At 42.0% G+C, this 13,740-nt stretch overlaps 1 protein-coding gene across 3 annotated transcripts in view; it reads right to left on the bottom strand.

Annotated features, from left to right (window-relative positions):
• Positions 1-13,740, bottom strand: part of PNPLA7 (patatin like phospholipase domain containing 7) — a 131,263-nt gene that overhangs the window by 74,120 nt on the left and 43,403 nt on the right. For all 3 annotated transcript variants that reach the window (XM_049832154.1, XM_049832155.1, XM_049832156.1), the window contains one exon: positions 3,858-3,971. In XM_049832154.1, coding sequence (XP_049688111.1) covers positions 3,858-3,971 — 114 coding nt within the window. The remainder of the gene's footprint in view (positions 1-3,857; positions 3,972-13,740) is intronic.

The raw sequence follows: 13,740 nt of genomic DNA, 5'->3' as shown, positions 1-13,740 counted from the left end.
AGATTTGACTTCTGCACACTAAGCAGGATCTAGAAGTCAACATCTGTCATTTCTGGGCACGTACTCCGAAATTTTGGCTGTTACTTATAACTGAGATTAGATTCCCCATGCTCACCATCTGTTTCATCCTTCGGAATAACAGGAGCTATAGTGGGTCACACCAAAGACCCCAGCAGACCAGTATCCTGTCCCTGATGGAACCAAAGCAGATGCCCCGAGCAGAAGACAAAACAGAGACCAAGCATACAGTGCTTCCCCAAGGATCAAGTGTGCAATTTTTCCAGGTTGTACATCACAGCTCAAGGAACTTGAATTACTGTATGGACTAATAGAGCATGATTTCCCTCATTTCACATTGTTCTCATTGGCAAGCACCACCCACGTTTACAATTTTCTTACCCATCAGGTAATACTTCCTTACCAGTGCATTGCAGAGTTGGAACCCTTTCAGGATCATCTACAAACACATCACGACTGGTGAAAAGTAGGTAGATGAAGTCCCTCCACTAAATCCTAGAATTAAAGGGTTCTTCACCCTTGACAGGAAATAGTAAAACTCTGTATTGGCTTTGTGTGGCAAGGTTTTGGTAGCGGGGGGTTACAGGGGTGGCTTCTGTGAGAAGCTGCTGGAAGCTTCCCCTATGTCCAACAGAGCCAATGCCAGCCAGCTCTAAGACGGACCCACCACTGGCCAAGGCCCAGCCAATCAGCAACAGTGGTAGTGCCTCTGTGATAACATATTTAAGAAGAAAAAAATGTTGCAGGGCACACAGAAACGGCAGCCGGAGAGAGGTATGAGAACATGTAAGAGAAACAACCCTGCAGACACCAAGGTCAGTGAAGAAGGAGGGGGAGGAGATGCTCCAGGCGCCAGAGCAGAGATTCCCCTGCAGCCCATGGAAAAGACCATGGTGAGGCAGGTTGTCCCCCTACTGCCCACGGAGGTCCACGGTGGAGCAGATCTCCACCTGCAGCAAATGGAGGACCCCACGCTGGAGCAGGTGGGATCCCGAAGGAGGCTGTGACCCCATGGGAAGCCCATGCTGGAGCAGGTTCCTGGCAGGACCTGCAGATCTGTGGAGAGAGGAGCCCATGGAGCAGGTTTTCTGGCAGGACTTGTGGCCGCATGGGGGACCCACGCTGGAGCAGTGTGCTCCTGAAGGACTGCATACCGTGGAAGGGACCCATGCTGGAGCAGTTCGTGAAGAACTGCAGCCCGTGGGAAGGACCGCATGCTGGAGCGGGGGAAGAGCGTGATGAGTCCTGCTCCTGAGGAGGATGAAGGGACAGAAATAACGTGTGATGAACTGACCGTAAACCCCAATCCCTGTCCCCCTGTGCTGCTGGAGGGGTAGGTAGAGAATCCGGGAGTGAAGTTGTGCCCAGGAAGAAGGGAGGGGTGGAGGGAAGGTGTTTTGAGATTTGGTTTTATTTCTCATTACCCTACTCTGGTTGATTGGTAATAAATTGAGTTAATTTTCCCCAAGTTGAGTCTGTTTTGCCCGAGATGGTAATTGGTGAGCGATCTCTCCTGTCCTTATCTCAACCCACAAGCCCTTTGTTATATTTTCTCTCCCCTGTCCAGCTGAGGAGGGGGGAATGATAAAATGGCTTTGGTGGGCACCTGGCATTCAGCCAGGGTCAACCCACCACAAACTCAAGGGTAACTTAATTGAGTTTCCAGCTCAAAAACTTCCCTCCAGTATACTCCTTTAACTTTAAAGTTGACTTTTTATTTTCTACTTGACTTCAAACTTTCTATGCTATTGTTTTCCTCCATCACTTCAATTCCCTCTCCCTTCTGTCCTTCCTCTCTTATCTGATGGACCTAACAGACAAAAAGACAAGACACAAGATTATATATATAAAAAAAAAATTATCTTAGCTTCTTAAGACAGTCTGAAGGCATTAACCACATAAATCACCTACTTAAAGTCTATCCTACACTCCTCTTTCTATTTTGAATGCTTGTTCTAAACTAATCCAATATTAAAAATGTAAGCTCTCACATTTTTGATACCAGTTTCACATCTATTTAGAATTTGGAGATCTCAAACAGCAGCAAGAATGTGTTTTTCTAAGAACCTTTTTTGCAACACATTTCCTGAAAAGATCTGTTTTAGCATTTTGTTTCATTGCAACTAGTTAGCCAAACTACATGCAAGTCTAGAGAAAACTAATTCCATATTCAGAAAGGTCACGAATTTGAGGCTGATAGGCTGCACTCTGTAGACATGGGAAGACATTTGAATTCTATTACAAATAAGTGTTTTGAATTGTACTATAAATCTAACACTCAAGCTCAACTTTAACTGCAATGCAAAAAGATGGACACCTCCACAGAGAGCACTCTTCAGGGGAAAACAACTCTGCCAACTGATAGAATAGGAAAAGAGAAGAGAGAAAGAGACACTGAAATAAATTCTTGCCCCAGACAAAACGGCAGAATTGGAACACAGCCTTTGCACAGATCAGCATTCAAGGCATTACTAAGTGCGAAATGTTTAGTGCTTACTGGTAATTTACAGTTTAAATGTCTACTAGTAACATTTAAAATCATCCCTATGTAAGGAGAAAGGTGGTTTTAAATTCCACCTGGCTCATTTACTAACTTCTGATCAGTCACAAGGAGAGTGATATTTAAACGAGCAACTCAAGACAGGATGCTGTGCTGTTGGTACCCAGTTTGTGGCTAGTTATGAATAGAAGTTGCACACTGCTACCAGTTCATAAATCTGGGCAGGAAATCTGTTACATTAAACAGAGAAGAACAGACTCGGAGAACTATTCAAGAGAAATCTAGAGAACAGGAGTGCCTTAACAACCCACAGTAGGAGTTCAGAAACTCTTAAAGCAAAAATAATGCCTACAGGGAAACCAGGAAGACTATTTTTCATTGACATAACTTCTGAACACTTACTGCAATGATGTAATTATCCTCGCAATAATACAGACAAACCCCCACAGTTTTTGAAACATGAGAATGCATGAATACAGGCTTCATATTCTACAGTTTTAAAAAAAATAATTAAAAAAGTTATTATGGGCCCTAGGAAAGCAAAAGAATACAAGTATTTTAATTCGGTTCATTACTTCTGCAGGGTTTGTTTTTTTTACAAAATCTGGTAAAAAAGTATATGTCTTAAAGGCAGCAAAAAGAAGAATCAGAAATAATTTGAAGTAACAGGATTAAACAATTTCCTTCAAGGCTTGTGCTTAGTATAATGTCCCTCATGCACTTAGGGACAAAAGAATTAAATTTCAAGTCCGTCAGTCTCCAGATTTGCAGGAGAGAGGTATAATGTCAAGTGAATTAAAGATGATGGATGATTTGATGGATTCAAAGGGAGCAATCAGAATCTTCAGGACACAGACAGATCTGGCAGTTGCAGAATGAGGATTAGCAGCCTAAAGCAAGGAAGAGGAAAACCAACCCCCAAATACCAATGCTCTGGAAATAAAGGCACATATAACCAAGTGCTGACTTTGGGTCCCAGTGAGCAAGACAAATGAATAACAACATCTTAAAATTATTTTAGAAGTCAAACTTTCATTTACTATCAATAGCACTAAGTGATTTCCACTTTGCTAAATATGCATGTCCTGCATTTAGCATGGACTTCTTCCAGATACACAGAACAGCCCTGCAATAAAACATGCTAAAATTGATTAGAAGATAAAGGAAGAGAAGGTGGTCAAAGTCTGGTATAGATCAGATCAGGCAGACAAAGAGACCAAAATATATTCTCAGTATGAATCAATCATACAAAAAACCCCAGAGGACTTGGTGCTAATGGAGAGGTTTAGCTCCTCAGACATCTTTTGAGATACACAGAAAATACTTTTAATTTTCTTACCTGGGGGAATTTGCGTTTGATAGATGTCAGTGCTCCTTCTGGGAGTTTGGCAAGTTCTGAATCTCTGACTGCATGTACTGTTGTGGCTCTAGGTTGACGGGTTAATGCCTCTACCTGAAAGAGGATATAGCGAAAACATTAAAGATAATTCACAACATGTTGCAAAAATCAAATGTCAGGATGAAGAAAATGAACAATTCCCAAGAACCGGACTGTCATACTTGTTGCTTACACACATTCAAAACAGAATGCTGTTTCTCCCCCCCCCCCCCCCCCCCCCCCCAAGAGTGCTTAACAGAGGGAGTTTGCTGAAGGCACATCTATCTGCAAGAAGTATCAGCATCTATTTAATCCAAATATCTCAGGCACACACTCTGCTATCAGACAGTTGCAGGTTTTCATAGAACTAGAACCCATAGACAGTATCACAAGAGAAAGTTTTGTCTGAGCTTCTGCAAACTCTCACACACAGTGCATCTCCAGAGTGAGGGTAAGAACTGCTTTTAACACTTGCCAGAACAACAACAAGAGGCATACAATGAACTCGTCATCACGACAACAATTACACCTTTTAATCCATCATTTTTAATTGTGATAAACCATCTAAGAGACAGGAAAACCCCACTTCTCTACTACTCTTTCTTCTTTCCTCAATGCTACCCTGAAATTACTTTCATTTTACTTTCAGAAGCTGAATACTGACAACCTTGAAATAATCAAGACTTCCTAAAAATTAAAGAAAGGGACAAGGAGCAAATTGGCACGTTTTGGCCAGAAGTGAGCTTTGCTTTTCCTGTTGTTGTGTTGGTTTGGGGTTGTTTTTTTTTTACATATGCATGTGTATCTGTGGTACGTAAACAGGAAAACGTGACAGTACACACCTACCTGAACAGTGCCCCATTATTTCACCTAGAAACATTTATTTTATTGAGAGTACAAGTTTAAAGAAGAAAATGATCATGCGATAAAAATTAATACAGAGATACTCTCCTTTACAGGGAGAAGCTGATACAATATAAACAAAACCAGGTTCTAAAAGCCTACTCTGCAAAATGCAGCTGTTCCCCGAATCCCCAACTGCACCATCTGCAGAGCGTGGACCCACTACCAGCTCTTATTTTGTTCTGAAATGCAGAAATCAAATTCCCTAGTGAAATATCTTCACATGCTTAATGAGATAGCCTGCCAGGCGAGATAGCATCATTCAGAGCTCAGGCGTGAGCTACAACATTTAATTGCTTAGAAACAGCCTGGTGTTCAGTTTTGCAATTTTAGCAACAGGCAATGTTTACTGGGTTTAAAATCCATAGATCAGTTGTTTCGAAAAAAATGGTTGTCACTGTAGTAGCTGTAATTACTAAGGTTAAAACACAAACAAAAAATTTCCTCACTAATTGCAATTCACAGACAGAATAAAAGTGAACATGACTTTTCATTTTAAGTTTTCCAGTAGAAAAAGAAACAAATAATCTATCAGCTTATAATTGTTTGGTTTGGGTTGGGGGGCTTGATGGCTTTTTCTGTTTGTTTGATTTTGGTTTTTGGGGGGTTTTTTTTGAGAATTTGTTCCAAAGCCTGTGTTTACAGCAAATTCCAACACAAGCAATGCTTTCATTACAGAACTAGGGGATCAGACACACAAAAAGTTAATGCAATGTGTATAATGCCCTGTACAACGGCTAAGCTCTGCAAGGCATGTACTTCTGCCCACAGCAGTAGAAAATTAATTTAAAACACGCAAGTCCATGACCCCACTTCAACATGAGTGCATTCCTGGAAGACAACATGTGCACAAAATGGACAATTCAGACAGCCAGAACATCTAGATCTCAAAAACTTGCAGTTAGTCCAGAAAGCTGAGATCAGCCTGCTAATATTAACTCTAGCTAGTGCAGAAGAGTTTAATCAACACCAACTGCTATGCATGAAAAACTGCACAAGTAAATTTAAAGTCACTATGTTTTGCAAGCCCTACCCTTTTTGTTTTTTATTCAGATGCCAGGGATGTTTTGTTATGTAATCACATTTTAAACTAATCATATAGAAGGGGAAATAAAGGTCATGCCATCTTTGTACACACATTTATGGTGAAACAAGTCCCCTTGAGGTTCCCTAAATGGTCCTATAACATCTTCTGTTTATCTCTCTCCCCTATTACCAGCTTTTTATCACAGTTTTTGGCTCTGTAATTTAGCTTCCTTATCCTGAAAGCAGGTTAAGAGTTTCAATTGTTAAAATAAAACCTTTCCTTTCAGCCAGTCATCACCCAATTGAGTTTAATTTCTATAAAGAAGAAAAACCCTCAAAGTGTCTAACATCTTTTTCTACTCTTTTTGTGATATATGAGTGCATAAAATTAACTGTGCTCCAAACGGCTCACAAGTCTTTCAGAAAAGATGGGATTTGTAAAAAAGGGAATTCAATTTTAACTTTAAAACAAAGCCTCACGGATTTTTTTTTTTTCTCCCCCAACTGTGACTTTGTCTTTTCTAATTGTTCCCCAGGGAGATCAGAGAGGAGATGAAGACCTTTTTCAAACCTCCTTCACAAGGAGCCATTCAAATCTCTGGAGCAAGTGGCATTTGCAACACCACCAGTGTTACAGACCCTTGCAATTGCAGGGAATTTGTTGAATGTAATTCCCAACAGATTACAGAAATTGGATCTTGTACTACTCTTACATGCAGGTACTATGTAAATCTTGCTATTAGCTTCAATATTTTCATGCAAATACACCCTGGTATTCTAGCATGGAAAATATCTGGATCCCAGCCACTGTATACCAAGAAACTGAAATCTTGCTTTCCACTTGGATATTATCATCTCAGTTCCCAATCTCCATATTTATTAGTTATTCCAAACTGTTAATAAAATACTTCCTCTTCACCGGAAGTGAGAGGGCTCTTATTCAACATTTGGACCATCTGCAGAATTATTCTCAACCTTCACTACATTCTCACCTCTCCTCTCTTTACACCTTGTGCTTATAAAGCCTTCTTTGCACCAGTTTTAGATTTTCTGCACATGGGAATCCGCCAAATCAAACAGGTATTTGGCTGTTCTCACCTTTTTTTGGACATCAAACACATAGTCTAACATTGAGTTGTAGTTCTCCCCTGTAAATTATACTTTTCTTCTTTGTATTTATTCTTAATAAACCATTTGAGATATCATCTACTCAGACTTTTTTCTTCTTGCTTAGAAAAAAAGAAGTTTCATGCAACATGAGTACTTAAAATCATTTCAGTCTTAAGCCACCTTCAAATCCTTGGGCTCTTCTGGCCAGTGAACCTTTTGAACAAGTTTTCTTATTTTTCCAGGTTTGTAAATACTAAAAGACTTAGAGATCTAGCTTGAACTTTAATATGAGTAAGACCCACCTGCGATCAGAAGATCAACCCCATAAGATTATTTCCTTGGTCATAAAAAAGACATTTAACATTTTGATCACCCAGCACGGCTGCAGCAAACACCACAAAGACACCTCCATAATAGCATTAATAAAGAAACATTTCAAGAAATAGTAGTAATATTATTTTCCAAACCTTATTCAACCTGACTGGGAGGCAGCATATATTTGTATATATAATCATCCAAGGCTCTCTTCTGAGCTCCTTCCCAGACTACCATTATCATCATTTACCCAGCATGAACACAGCTACAACTTTTGCTCCAGTGCAAGAAAGAATCGGTGGACTCTTTCCCACTTCTTTTCAAATTCAAGTCAATACAATATATTCTGCTTGAGGCAATAGTACACCTCTGGTTCTTCTCCCATAACATCCATTCCTTCTCCTTAGTAACAAACCTCTAAACAAGTTCTGCCTCACTGCCCATTTCTGGTCTTTTTCCATTTTTAATTCACCCATATGCCATCCTTTGTCTTCCTCTCTCTCTCAAGCCACCCTCCAGTTTTGCTAAAGTTCACCAAATGCTTGAGCCCATCACGTCTCCTGCTCTATCTGGACTGGCTATTCTTCTCTTTGCCATCTTGTTATGTAGTGTTGTTCACTTTTCCTTCATGTTGTAAGCTCAGCAAATGTACATTATAGTGCTACTTCTACTTTGAAATCCATTGCTCTTTGAAATCCAACTGCTATGCCTTATTTTAGCAGCCATGCAAAAATGCTAAATGTTCCATTCATTCCTCACCTGTCTCCAAGGTCTACCCTTTGGCTCCTCGTTTACAGCAAGCATCAACATCTCCCTACCTCCATCCATCACACCCTCAAGAATCTGTCCATCCATTATTGCCTTTACTTCCATTTCCTCTAAGAGCTGCATGAAGCAATGCCTCAAATGCTGTAAGAATTTGCATCAAGGAGCACATATCAATTTAGAGTGTTATATACTCTGTGGTTCTTGTAATTGATCATGAATATTACCATAGATGATGATCCCTCCTGCACTGTTGCAGTTCTATTGTTCCTAACACTAACAAAAAGAACAAACAAACAAACAAACAACGAACCCCTAAACCCAACTATAAATAGTACTTTGCTCTTTTTACTGTTTCGGTTAATTCTGACAGCTAGGTTTCTGGTATCTTCTCTTAGTTCAGTATTAAATAGTGACAAAAACATGTATGATGCATCCACCACGTACAATGCACATGATTCACAACCCTGGCTTCCAAATTCTTTACAAAGAAAAAGTGCTACTGTAAATCTTTTAAAAAGGAGGGGGAAAAGCAATTTATATTCTCATGACCTCTTTTGACTTCATTTTCAGCAGTCATCCCTGACAGTTCTTCTTACAGCTTTCCAAATTATACAGTTGGAAACCAAAAACTAGCAAGTGTTGTGTTCTGCAAGTTGGTCTAATTACTCCAAATTCCTTTTTGAGCTACATCCAACAAAGCACTTTGAATATTTGCTTAATTTTAAGTGTGTGCATAGCCCCAGTGCAATAAGCACAGCTATTTTCATGCTTAGAGCATCTCTGAGACTTCATGGAGGACTTGACCAGAACTGGGGCTGTTTTATGTTAGTCTATCTGCTGGCAATAAAATGTTGCTGCTCCGTACAAATTCAGCCTCACTTTGACAAATTACTGGGTGACTTTTCTAATAGTCAGCAAATAGTAAAATGCAAATAATTTGAAAATAGTTTCTTGTGTAGATTATTTCTTTTCAAGTGAGTTTTCAAGTATGTCTAATGCAAGAGTAGACAGGTCCAGTCCAAATGAGCAATGGAAGTCAACAGGACCATGTTTATAGTCACAGGTCCATTCTCGCTGACCTTCAACCAGTAGCACATTTATACACTCCTGTGGCTCTTCCTGTGCATTCCCTTCCCATCCATTTTGTAATATACTGCTTTCAGTTTCTCTTCATTATGGCTCGTACTCCCCCCGAGAATCTTTTATTCTCTCATACATCATATTTCCTTTTCTCATATCAATCTTTTCCTTGCTACCAGGTCACAAAAAGCAGTAATCTTTCCACATGAAGGGTACCCTGCATTTCAGCCCTTGCACTGCCACCCCCTGGACATGATGCGGCAAGAGGCAACAACAGCCACAAAAACAAAAGCATCACTTACAACAAGACCCTGGGAAGCAGGTTAGGACCCCAAGGATTATTAAATTATGTAACTTAAACTCTTCATCTTTCAAATCTTCATTTGTGAAGCCCCAATCACCACCTGTCAATTAGCCTCATATTTGTAGGCTTCAGGTTTTCATGCTGACACAAGACACTTTGGCAAGACCCAGCAGCCCACAAACATGCACCCTCTTAACAAAAGAGCGTGCCAGGGAGATCAGTCAGGACACATCCAGTCGTGCTTCAATGAAAGTAGCATCACGCCTAACAAAACAAAGTGAGAACTCTAAAACAAAAATAGTAAAGAGGCATTTTCTTCTCTCCAACACAAGCGTAGCTTCTACCAGCATCATCAAGGGAGGGGGACATTGACTATCCTGTGCGGGGTGCAGCATTTCAGACAGAAGCTTCCCAGCACAACTGTGGTGCTGCTGCCAGTGCACAGACCCTGTACAGACACCCCAGCTCCCCACTGAAAAGACAAATGTCTCAGAGGTCCATCTGCCAAAACTGCCTCCTCGCTCTCTCCTTACACATCCATCCCGAACCACACCAAGTGCTACACAAAACCAACTGCTCACCCAAAGGCACTGGGCAAGGACCACCACAAGACAGTGGGAAACACAAGGGACAGGGATGAAATACACTATGCAAGGAAGCGTAGAGGCACCCGTGGAGGCATAAGAAGAAGAAATATCAACACTGACATCTGCTGATAGTTTAGGAGGCTCAAGAAAAGGGATAGGCAACAAGTCAGATGCACAAGTACCAGGTGGCACACCCATATCTCAATGGTCAACACAAGCACTAGAACAGCACAGGCACCAGACAGACACACACATGTGGATTTTCACAGCAGTGTTTTTGCCAGACAAGGACAGGATATGATGATGCTGCAACTGAAGGCAGCGATGTAACATAATGTTACATGAAGGGCTTCCAAACACTACACGGAACAATTTTTTTTCCTTGTTTAAACAAGCTGCCCTCAGACCCTTCTTCAGCTCATTTGCACCTGAAGCAGCAAAGGATACTAATTCTCAAAGGTGTTTCCTCCAGCCATCAGTTTGGAAGTATCTGAAACATTAACTTGTTTGTATCAGAAAAGGACAAAGGAGAAGACACTGCTGGAAGCAGTGAATGAGTGGGAAGAGCAACCAGACAAGCTGCAAATCGATGCTATTTGTGGGAGCAGTGCCAGCGGATGAATGCAGTACATCATGTACTCTTGAAAGTTGTTCTAACAACCACCTTCTGCAATCTTCCATGTGCCAAGTTAACCCCGTGACTGAGGACATGCAGCACTTCAGCTGTGCAGAAAGAATCCAAACCTCCCTCTCTTTTTTTTTTTTTAAATGTATATGCATATATATACATATATAAAAACATAAAAGACTTACACACACTCATACATGCAAGTCTTTCTTTGTATATCTCTATTTGTGTATGTGTAAGTATAGGTATAAAATATACGTAAAAACTAAACAAGACTGAGTTTGCTACCTTTTGTAATTAAGGCAGCGGCAGTCGTGCTACAGGTTCTCCCAAAAGGACTGAACCTGCGTTTTGTAGCAGTGCAGTGACAGTCCTGTTGCAGCAGTGATCATCATTAAGGGACAGAAAAGGGAAAGATTATAGCTGGGGAAGGGAACTGGTAGCAGTCCTACCTAGTGTATTTAAGTTTCACTCCTTATATACATGTGGCTATAAAAAAGATGAGAAGTTGCATGCACGCTTTGCTCCCCTAATCCAACATTACAGTCAAAACACCACCAAAAACCACACCAAAAAGCTATCTGAACACCACATACACAAACCACAACAAATCCACCAAATTTATCCAGGTTGTCTGAAGAGTATCTGCAAGTGCAATGCCACTTACAGGCATGCAGCATGCTCCTCTTACGTGAATTTCAACAATGGAAGAAGAGATAACAGAGCACAGAATCATAGAATCATTTAGGTTGGAAAAGACCTTCAAGATCGTCAAGTCCAACCATTATCCATGCCCAGTAAACCATGTTCTGGAGTACCCTGTCTACGTGCTTTTGGAATACCTCCAGGGATGGTGACCCAACCACTTCCCTGGGCAGCCTATTCCAATGTCTGACAACCCTTTCAGTAAAAAAATTTTTCCTAATATCTAACCTAAATCTCCCTTGCAGCAACTTGATGCCATTTCCTCTCGTCCTATCTCCAACCACCTGATAGAAGAGACCAGCACCCACCTCACTACAACCCCCCTTCAGGTAGTTGTAGAGAGCGATAAGGTCTCCCCTCAGCCTCCTCTTCTCCAGACTAAACAGCCCCAGCTCCCTCAGCCGCTCCTCATAAGACTTGTGCTCCAGGCCCCTCACCAACTCGGTTGCCCTTCTCTGGACACGCTCCAGCACCTCCATGTCTTTCCTGTAGTGAGGGGCCCAAAACTGAACACAGGGCTCAAGGTGCGGCCTCACCAGTGCCGAGTGCAGGGGAACAATCGCCTCCCTGCTCCTGCTGGCCACGCTATTTCTGATACAGGCCAGGATATGATTGGCCTTCTTGGCCACCTGGGCACACTGCCGGCTCATATTCAGCTGGATGTCAACCAGCACCCCCAGGGCTTTCTCTGCCGGGCGGCTTTCCAGCCACTCTTCCCCAGGCCTGTAGCGCTGCATGGGGTTGTTGTGACCCAAGTGCAGGACCCGGCACTTGGCCTTGTTGAACTTCACACAGTTGGCCTCGGCCCATCGATCCAGCCTGTCCAGATCCCTCTGTAGAGCCTTCCTACCCTCGAGCAGATCAACCCTCTCTCCCAACTTGGTGTCATCTGCAAACTTGCTGAGGGTGCACTTGATCCTCTCATCCAGATCATTGATAAAGATATTAAACAGAACAGGACCCAACACCGAGCCCTGGGGAACACCACTTGTGACCCACCACCACCTGGATTTCACCCCATTCACCACAACCCTCTGGGCTCATCCAGCCAGCCAGTTTTTCACCCAGCGAAGAGTACACTTGTCCAAGCCATGAGAGGCCAGCTTCTCAAGGAGTATGCCGTGAGAGACGGTGTCGAAGGCCTTGCTGAATTCAAGGTAGACAACATCCCCAGCCTTTCCCTCATCCACTAGGCAGGTCACCTGGTCATAGAAGGAGATCAGGTTGGTCAAGCAGGACCTGCCTTTCATAAACCCATGCTGACTGGGCCTGATCCCCTGGTTGTCCTGCACGTGCCATGTGAGCGCTCTCAAGACAAACTGTTCCATGATCTTCCCCGATACCGAAGTCAAGTTGACAGGCCTATAATTCCCCAGATCCTCCCTCCAACCCGTCTTGTAAACGGGCATCACATTGTCATGCCTCCAGTCATCTGGGACCTTCCCCATTGACCAGGATTGCTGATAGATGATGGAGAGTGGCTTGGCAAGCAACTCCACCAGTTCCCTCAGTACTCTTGGATGGATTGCATCTGGTCCCATAGATTTGTGAGTGTCCAATTGGCGATGACCTGCTCAAACACTTTCCAAAAAAGGAGAGATCTGATTGCCTTTGACTTAGCTTCACACAACAAGAATACCAAACCTGGCTGGAACTTTAGCAATATTCTTTCCCCATCCTTTACTGCTGACTCTTCCCACATAAATACTTTGTCACCTCTGCTAGACTCTGCTTCCCAGTACTTGCTGCCCTCCAAGTGTTTTCATGAAGACAATCACGCCTCTCTCTCTTATTCAATGATGCTTGCCAAAAAGAAAAGTTCTAATAAAAAAAAAGTCTTTTGCTAACAACTTATTTGTGCACTTTGCAAAGGTTAAAGGGGATGCAGTATTAAGTCTTGCCATTCACAAACCAGCCTAGTTTGATGCAGCATTTCTCAAAATGGAAGGGAGAAAGGAACAGAAGGCAAGGGAAGTGCAAGACTGTCCTGAAGCTGGATCAGAAGTTACATCAAGAGTTAGCTGATAGGTGGACACTAACAAAGTTATCATCATGAGGGAGTTCAGCTGGAAGCAGGAGGGAGACACAAAATAGCTTAAGGAATGACAGTTTGATGTATTAAATCACCTATCTGAAAAACAGCAGGTCACAACTTTTATCACAATCTGTCATCAAAGATTCTAACAGTCTAAAAAGAATTTGGCTAAGAAGATAAAGCTTTCTGCAGTTTTATCTGTGGCAGCTACAAAGCCAAATGATTTACCCACATAACATTAATGCCAGATAATTTAACACCAGATCCTGTCAAAAATGTGCCTGTGGTTTTCCCAGCCAGTGATGATACCACTAAACTGTACCACAACAATTTTCGGTTATGAATGGTCTCTTACCTTCATCAGCTGTTAGAACTTGAGGGAA

This window comes from Accipiter gentilis, chromosome 29 (genome assembly GCF_929443795.1).
Source record: "Accipiter gentilis chromosome 29, bAccGen1.1, whole genome shotgun sequence".
In the NCBI taxonomy this organism is placed as follows: domain Eukaryota; kingdom Metazoa; phylum Chordata; class Aves; order Accipitriformes; family Accipitridae; genus Astur; species Astur gentilis.
Note: the sequence above shows the minus strand (reverse complement) of the source record. Positions and strands in the feature narration are given on the sequence as shown.